This window comes from Oncorhynchus gorbuscha, linkage group LG18 (assembly GCF_021184085.1).
Source record: "Oncorhynchus gorbuscha isolate QuinsamMale2020 ecotype Even-year linkage group LG18, OgorEven_v1.0, whole genome shotgun sequence".
Lineage (NCBI taxonomy): Eukaryota > Metazoa > Chordata > Actinopteri > Salmoniformes > Salmonidae > Oncorhynchus > Oncorhynchus gorbuscha.
This window is the reverse complement of record NC_060190.1, coordinates 47,692,177-47,701,309: the sequence shown is the minus strand read 5'-3', so window position 1 is coordinate 47,701,309 and position 9,133 is coordinate 47,692,177. Positions and strand designations below refer to the sequence as shown.

Sequence of the window (9,133 nt, the reverse complement as noted above, 5' to 3'; positions counted from 1 at the left end):
TACATGACACTTGTGAGTACACTACATAATTTGCTAACACTGTGTTACAGTAGCTCAGAGAGGACAATATAATGGGAAAAGGGACAGTCAGTTAGTTTTAACGCATAGGTCTCAATGCATTTGTGGTTTGCAGAGAGATGGAAATGGCCACAGTCAATAATCCCCTCCTGAAATCCTCAGTAATTAGGATGAGGTGAGAGAGCATGTGGCTGACTCAAGACACATGATGTCTATGTTAAGACTCCTCCTCTGATCCTCATGTCATCAGGCAAACTGTGGGATGGTCAAGGGAAATGCACCGGCGTAGACGGGCCTGTGTGGGAGACCTGGATGCACCTGTCACTCACTGTAAGGACACAGGAGAAGAGGTGGACGAGGAAGTGGCTGCTGTAACTTCACACGGTTGTTTGGTGGCGTATCATATATATACATCTGGATACCTTAATTAAGACAGAAAATACAGAGAATACTTTTTTGAGCGTTTTGAACATTATCTTCTCAAAAGAGTCAGAGTGTGAAGAAACCTGTTGGATTTTGTAGGTAAGTGCATTCCTCAGGGATGTGTTTTTAAAGATTTTCGAGTAGAAACAGTTTCTACTAGAGACAGTTTTGAAGATTTAATTGTAGATTATGTGTTATTTATAATGATATGGCCTCCTAGAAATGTCAATCTCCATTTTTTCTTTAACAGTTTTGCATGATATGGGGTCACTGGGGTCGCTGAAACACTTGCACTAATGTGATTGTATCGAATCAACTCAAACTTTATTTGGCACATGTGGTGGCAAGTGTAGACTTTACCATAAAATGCTTACTTACAAGCACTTAACCAACAGTGCAGTTCAAGAAGAAGAAAATATTTATCAAGTAGGCTAAACTAAAAAAGTAATAATAAAAAGTAAAACAACAAGAATAACAATAACGAGGCTATTTACAGGGGGCACCGGTACTGAGTCAGTGTGCAGGGGTACAGGCTAGTTGAGGTAATCTGTACATGTAGGTGGGGGCGAAGTAACTATGCATAGGTAACAAACAAACAGCAAGTAGCAGCAGTGTACAAGAGGGGGGGGGGGGCAATGTAAATTGTCCGGTGGCGATTTTTATGAATTGTTTAGCAGTCTAATGGCTTGGGGGTAGAAGCTGTTGAGGAGCCTTTTGGTCCTACACTTGGCACTCTGGTACCACTTGTCGTGCGGAAGCAGAAAAAACAATCTATGTGTGACTGGAGTCTATGATAATTTTATGGGCTTTCCCCTGACACTGCCTATTATATAGATCCTGGATGGCAGGAAGCTTGGCCCCAGTGATGTACCGGGCCATTCGCACTACCCTCTGTAGCGCCATACGGTCAGATGCTGAACAGTTGCCATACCAGGCAGTGATTCAACCGGTCAGGATGCTCTCCATGGTGCAGCTGTAGAACCTTTGAGGATCTGGGGGCCCATGCCAAATCTTTTCAGTCTCCTGGGGGGGAAAAGGTTTTGTCATGCCCTTTTCACGACTGTCTTTGTATGTTTGGACCATGATAGTTTGTTGGTGATGTGGACACCAAGGAACTTGAAACTCTCGACCCGCTCCACTACAGCCCCGTCGATGTTAATGAGGGCCTGTTCGGCCCGCCTTCTCCTGTAGTCCACGAACAGCTCCTTTGTCTTGCTCACATTGAGGGAGAGGTTGTTGTCCTGGCACCACACTGCCAGTTCTCTGACCTCCTCCCTGATCACCGACAACGTCTCATCGCTGTTGGTGATCAGGCCTACCACTGTTGTGTCGTCAGCAAACTCAATGATGCTGTTGGAGTCGTGTTTGACCACGCAGTCATGGGTGAACTGGGAATAAAGGAGGGAACTAAGTACACACCCCTGAGGGACCCCAGTGTTAAGGATCAGCGTGGCAGACATGTTTAGTTTAGGTGTTTAGTCCCAGAATCCTTAGCTTAGTGATGAGCTTCGTGGGCACTATGGTGTTGAACACTGAGCTGTAGTCGATGAACAGCATTCTCACATAGGTGTTTGTTTTGTCCAGGTGAGAAAGGGAAGTGTGGAGTGCGATTGAGATTGCGTCGTCTGTTGGTCTGTTGGGGCAGTATGTGAATTGGAGTGGGTCTAGGGTGTCCGGGAGGATGCTGTTGATGTGAGGCATCTGTAATGCTTTATGCATCAGTAATAGGTATATACAAAAACTCAACATCTCTGAGGCTTATTCTCTTAAGAGAAAAACAACAGGAGTAGTTTCAGTGGCCAGGATGACAGAAATGCCTCATACAGGTGTGGCTGGATTTAAAGCCCAAACACGAGCGGCAGAAGTCCCACGTGTGACTCAGGTTATTCTTAATGTGATGTTGCCTGATTTAGCATTGTGTTCAGAAGGGATTTCAGATCCTGATCCAGTTATTCAACACTGAAGGCACGTTGAGCATGCTCAGCCACGACCGTTCCGTTGCCATACACAGAGATTAGACAGGCAATCTGGGATTCAGACAACAACAAACCGGACATCCCGACACTTTTTTGGTTAACAGCTGAGCGATGGGGCTAGAGAAATGTAACCACTCTCAAAGAGATTAGCTATCATGATCCCTGACGGAGCCTTACGTTACATTATCTTCAGTCAAACTGTCCACCATATCAGATATGTGTTGTTGATCTACAGATCCCTCTAAGAGCTCCTTGAATGGCTGTGTGGGTGTGCCCATAGAGATAGATAGAGGACTAGTGCACAAAAGCTTGTTTTAGCATGGGCAGTGACATTGAGCACTTTCACCATTTTGAAGTAATCAACTCAATGGGACTTCTTATGTGTTAAGGAAGGATCAAATAATTCCATACAGGTCCAATCAAATCAAATCAAAATGTATTTGTCACATACACATGGTTAGCAGATGTTAATGCGAGTGTAGCGAAATGCTTGTGCTTCTAGTTCCGACAATGCAGTAATAACCAACAAGTAATCTAACTAACAATTCCAAAACTACTGTCTTATACACAGTGTAAGGGGATAAAGAATATGTACATAAAGATATATGAATGAGGGATGGTACAGAGCAGCATAGGCTCTACAGTAGATGGTATCGAGTACAGTATATACATCAGGTCATCAGGAGGGATCAGCCAATGAATTATACTCGTGAGGAAACATTCCATAACTGCAGGTGGCAGTAAATTGACAACCTTGGCTTTATACCTGTTCAAACACACTACAGGTGGCAATATGCACTCTTTCAGTTTATTAAACAACTCATAGAAGTAGTAGAAGAAGAAAATTGACTACTTCAAAATGGTGTCTCACAGACGCCATAATGGGACAGATTCAATGTTGCGTTCCTCTATCTATCTTTATGGGTGTGCCTCAACTTCAATGCTAACTCAATGAACAAACTGGTCTGACCACTGGTTTCGTTCCCTAGATCTCGAGGTGTGGGCCCATGCCAGACTGTTTCAGTCTTTGACCTCTCTGGTTCTATTCCTCAGAGCTCCAGTTGGGATGTAGACTGAGGGTCCAGTTCCGTCTCTTCTACTCTGCTTTCGGGTCTCTCGAAGCCAACAGATGGCCACCGTGAATAATTCTGTGTCCGAGGACCCCCTCCTAGGCAAAGGGCCTGACGAAGACGCCTCAGAGGTGTCTTTGTCAGAAAGTGAGTCGGATTCTGGGAGTGTCCTCTCAGATGACTCAGTGCTTCCAGACTACCAGCAGGAAGGTGGTTCACGGGGCACCGCCAACACGCTGTATGAGGCGTGTGCTCGGAACAACACCCTGGCACTCCGGAAGGTTCTGGAGAGAGGGGTTACCAAAGAGGAGGTCATGAAGGTGGACCACAATGGTTGGGTATGGGTCTCTTGTTATTTCACATTTCGATGCCTTTTGGTGGTGTATGATCCAGTGTGTCGTGAGGGTTACTAGTTAAAATACCAAGAGCACCATGCCCTGTATATAGACACTGAATGCTTTCATTAAAGCCATGCAGAATTGGTTTTGGATTTAATTGCAGCCTTGAATCCGATTTTTAAAATATCATTCTAATTCTAATTATTCACCCAATAGACCGGTCTGATGGTGGCGTGCTATAAGGGTTTTTTGGAAATTGTGCAACATCTTCACCACTGTCCCTACCTGGACATAAATCACCAGGACAACGATGGCAACACTGCACTGATGATCGCTTCACAAGCAGGTTAGCCACTCTCACCAGACCTATTAGGAAATACTACACAGTAAAACAAGCCTCACTAGCAAGATTTCTAGGTTGTGTCCCAAATGTCACCACCCTTTCTAGAGTACTATACTGAACAAAAATATGAACGCAACATGTAAAGTGTTGGGCCCATGTTTCATGAGCGTAAATAAAAGATCCGAGAAATGTTCTATACACACAAAAAGCTTATTTCTCTCAAATGTTTTGCACAAATGTGTTTACATCCCTGTTAGTGAGCATTTCTCCTTTGCCAAGATAATCCATCCACCTGACGGCATGATCATTACACAGGTGCACCTTGTGGTAGGGACAATAAAAAGGTCACTCTAAAATGTGCAATTTTGTCACGCAACACAATGCCACAGATGTCTCAAGTTTTGAGGGAGCCTGCAATTGGCATGTTGACTGCAGGAATGTGCACAAGAGTTGTTGCCAGAGAATTGAATATACATTTCTCTACCAACGTCGTTTTAGAGAGTTTGGCAGTACATCCTACCGGCCTCACAACCACAGACCACGTGTAACAGTGCCAGCCCAGGACCTCCACATTCGGCTTCTTCACCTGCGGAACCGTCTGAGACCAGCCACTCTGACAGCTGATGAAACTGTGGGTTTGCGCAACGAATTTCTGCACAAAATGTCAGAAACCGTCTCAGGGAAGCTCATCTGCATGCTCATTGTCCTCCCCAGAGTCTTGACCTGACAGCATTGTAACCGACTTCAGTGGGCAAATACTCACATTCTGACTCAGATACTCAGATACTGACTGGTTTTCTGATCCACGTCCCTACCGTCTTTTAAAAGATATCTGTGAGCAACAGATGCATATCTGTAATCCCAGTCATGTGAAATCCATAGATTAGGACCTGATGAATTTATTTGACTGATTTCCTTATATGAACTGAAACTCAGTCAAATATTTTAAATTGTTACATATTGCATTTATATTTTTGTTCAGTTGTCACAGGCCTTTAATCTTTTCAATGGCATCTCATGATCTCCTAAACCCATTATCACCATGTGTCCTTCTCCAGGTCACACCATTACAGTGACCTACATCCTCAACTACTACCCCGGAGCAGACACAGAGATCCGGGACTGCCGTGGCTTCACTGCACTCATCAAAGCTGCCATGCAGGGCCGAGACGATGTGGTATCTTCCCTCGTCATGGCCGGTGTGTGAGAGGCCTCCTCCACTTCAACACTACTATACACCCTACTGTATACATCAGGGAATATCTTAGAAGTGTTTAGACAACCAAACAAATAGATGTTAGAAGTACAAAAATGTAATCTACCTACCTGTGTTTACTGGGTATAAGCCTACATTATATGTTTGTGCATCGTTCACAATGGCAAATAGCTCACATGTGTGTATTATCAGAGGCACCTCAGTGTTCGTAGTAAATAGGGGCAGACTGGCCATCTGGCAATACTGGCCAATACCAGATGGGTTGGTCCATTTTTAGCCAAGTAGGCCTGTCTAACTTGGGTTTTTTGCTCAAAATTATAATTATCCTTCTAATATGGGTGCCTCAAGGAAAAAAATTAGCCGATGTGTTGGGCATCAAGGAAAAAATGGGCTGGTGTGTTATAGATGCCGGGGACGATTTCTGGTCCCAGTCCGCCCCTGGTAGTGACACACTACAGTTGATTGTGTCCACTGCCATCTATTAGGTCCCACTAGGTGAAGTAATTCAATTACTCCAGATTCCAAAGGGCATACCTCTAAGCAGATTCGGAAAAAAGGACCAGAGAAGGAGAGAGGAGGAAGGGATAGTAATACACATTGAATAATGGGATTACCCAATGCTTTGCTCCCCAGTCAGCAAATTTGCAATTATGGTCTTAATTCATTTCTGTTCCATTTGGGGCTTGGCATGAACATACTGATTGAAGGCCTAAGGTTATAGGAAGTATGTAGTAATGTAGTTGGGTTGGGATGGGATGGATGTACCTGTCGTGTGTCTACCCATGTTTGAGGTCAGCTTTCCCTGGTTGATTGAATGTGTTATTGATGGCTGAGAGGTTTAAGGGATCAATTTGGGGACATCAACCTACCTTAATTCACTCTGCCATAATCTTTGATTCCTTCGTCTTGGTTGCCAGGGGATTATCCAGGGTTATTTAGCTATTTTGGCCTCTGCGGAAGATCAGTAGTATCCAATGGAGTCACAGTCTCTCAATGCTAGTTCACATTTATCAATACTCTGAAAGAGTTGAGGAAAACATGTTCAGCTAGCTGTAGCCTTCAAATCAAATCAAATGTATTTATATAGCCCTGCTTACATCAGCTGATATGTCAAAGTGCTGTACAGAAACCCACAATAAAACCCCAAACAGCAAGCAATGCAGGTGTAGAAGCACGGTGGCTAGGAAAACTCCCTAGAAAGGACAAAACCTAGGAAGAAACCTAGAGAGGAACCAGGCTATGAGGGGTGTCCAGTCCTCTACTAGCTGTGCCGGGTGGAGATTTTAACAGAATATGGCCAAGATGTTCAAATGTTCATGAATGACCTGCATGGTTAAATAATAATAATCACAGTAGTTGTCGAGGGTGCAACAGGTCAGCACCTCAGATGTAAATGTCAGTTGGCTTTTCCTAGCCGATCATTGAGAGTATCTCTACCGCTCCTGCTGTCTCTAGAGAGTTGAAAACAGTAGGTCTGGGACAGATAGCATGTCCAATGAACAGGTCAGGGTTATATGCTATGTAACATCATGAAAGTGTTTCAATGGATAAATATTGTGGCCTGAAAGCAATTGTTTTCCTTCTCTGTTATTTCTCTCCCAGGTGCAGACCTAAATGCTGTAGACTCTACGAAGCAGAGGTGTGCGCGGGACTGGGCACTAAAGACGGGCCGCTACGAGACGTTGAACCGCCTCCGCCGCCTCAACCTGCGACCTAGAGCTGAGCAGTTCACTGAGAGCTACGTCCCCGAATGGCCAGAGCTGAAGGTGCTGGTGGCCAAGGCCATGGCCAACAAGAGCGCCAGCCAGAAGATCACCCAGCGCATCAAGTCCACCTTCGGCTTCAACTTTCCCCGAGATCCCCAGGAAAACGGGGTCTTGGACCACATGGTGCGTATCACCACCAGCATCCACAGCCCTCTAGTGGCCACCGGCTGCCGGCCCCTCTGCCCCACCAGCCCCCCTGAAGTGGGGAAGAGGCGCCTGGCCGTGCCAGAGCTGGCGAAGAAGCATTCAGAGAAGGAGCTGGGGGAGAGCTCTGTGTGCCACAGCAATGGCTCCGTATCCTCCGTCATTCCCCACGTCCACTCAGCCAAGACCATCGCCACGTCCTGCTGTGTGGACACAGAGCGCAGGGGCAGCATAATCTCTATAGCTTCCACCGGGGTGCGCACCTTCATCCCCAGGCACATGGCCCACAGGAACAGTGTGTTCCCCTCTGGCTGTATCCCAAAGATCCAGATAGTCAAGTCTGGAGAGCCCACGCCTAAAAAGGAGAAGAAGAAGAAGAGGCACAAGGGTCATCTGGAGCCGCCCATATGGAAGTACAAGGCAGAGAAGCAGGAGAAGAAGAAGGCAGAGAAAGAAAAAGAGAAAACCAAGAAGGAAAAGAAACAGAAGAAACAGAAGAAGTGAGGTGTCTAACAATGCCAATTTATTTTAATTCCGCCCACTTCCAATATTATTTTCCTAGAGTTACACTTAAAACGTTATGCCACGTTCACACTGTGAGCTTGACTGTATCTGAATTCTGAAGTACTGCTCAGTACTAGAAGGGCTGAACTCCAGATCATTTGGCCAACGCAGTAGAAGTTTTTCTTAAGGTCATATCATTCATACTGTTTTGTAAATATTTAGTTTTGTAAAAACTGTTTTAGAGACTTTCTTTGACTTTTAGGGGATGGATTAAACTATTATCCAGGGTATACCGATAATACAATGCTGTCTTTTTGTCTTGTTGGCATGGGTGTCAATGGAGAAATACGATGTTGCTGTATCTAAAACAAATGTACTACTCAGGGTTTACTGATTTACAAGGAATTTACAAGGAACTTTCAACTGCCTTTGGTCTCTTTCAACAGCGAAAGAGACAGTCTTCCTAAACCATCATCCTAGATGGTAATTTCTCTTTACACATAGACCTACTGTATGTACAAGTTTATTGCGGAAAAGGATAGGCTTAGTCCCTTTCTGAATTCAAGACTCACAAAAACACACGTATACTAGGCCTACACCTCAGGGATAACTTAAATCAAATCACAGTGCTAAAATGATCATTTTTGCAAATGTTTAAAGGCTTATGCAAGTGTGCAAAAATATTGCGTTTTGTTGAATGCTTATATAGAAACGAAGGCACTTTGGGTAGTGCAGTTGGATATTTCTGCTGTCTGTATTTTTCCAAATTTGGATGCCATTTTCAAACAATAGCTATCTTACTACTGATATAATTAATTGATTTAGTTGATAAATGTGTTGGTCCTTTTATTTGGTAAATATTGTAAATAAACCATAGTGAGATGATGTGATTTTATGAAGAGATTTGATTATGTGCTGTGTACTGTGGTGCTGAAGATATTTTTAAGACAACTTGGGACAACTTAAAGGAAAACTCCAACCAAAAACTACCCTTTGGTAATTGTTTCATTAGTCCATTGTTGATATATTCCCAAAATGTTTTGCATGTCAGCAATCAAGTTTTCAAGATATGTAACTTCCAAACGACAAAATCTCAGTCTGAGATGGGGAACGAAGTCAAAGGTAATGGGAAGTTAGTTCTGGCCATACCATCATTAAGTATCTAAAAACAAATCTGATGGATGAGCCAGACATAAGCACACGCTGGTGCAGAGTTGGCACCTTTTAAATTATGTAGGTAAAAAAAAACAGATTTCACTTCGCCTACGCATTACCTCAAGCCTGCCAGCAGAGAGCGACCTTGTTTCTCTTTTTACATTCCTCATTGCTTTACTT

At 44.1% G+C, this 9,133-nt stretch overlaps 1 protein-coding gene across 1 annotated transcript; it reads left to right on the top strand.

Annotated features, from left to right (window-relative positions):
- The first annotated feature begins 319 nt into the window (after positions 1-319).
- LOC124003978 (photoreceptor ankyrin repeat protein-like) lies at positions 320-8,784 on the top strand. The gene is made up of 5 exons (XM_046312685.1): positions 320-540; positions 3,471-3,825; positions 4,042-4,171; positions 5,227-5,367; positions 6,987-8,784. The coding sequence occupies exons 2-5, from the start codon at positions 3,547-3,549 to the stop codon at positions 7,796-7,798; spliced, it is 1,362 nt and encodes a 453-aa protein (XP_046168641.1). The 5' UTR covers positions 320-540; positions 3,471-3,546; the 3' UTR covers positions 7,799-8,784.
- Positions 8,785-9,133: the final 349 nt, after the last annotated feature.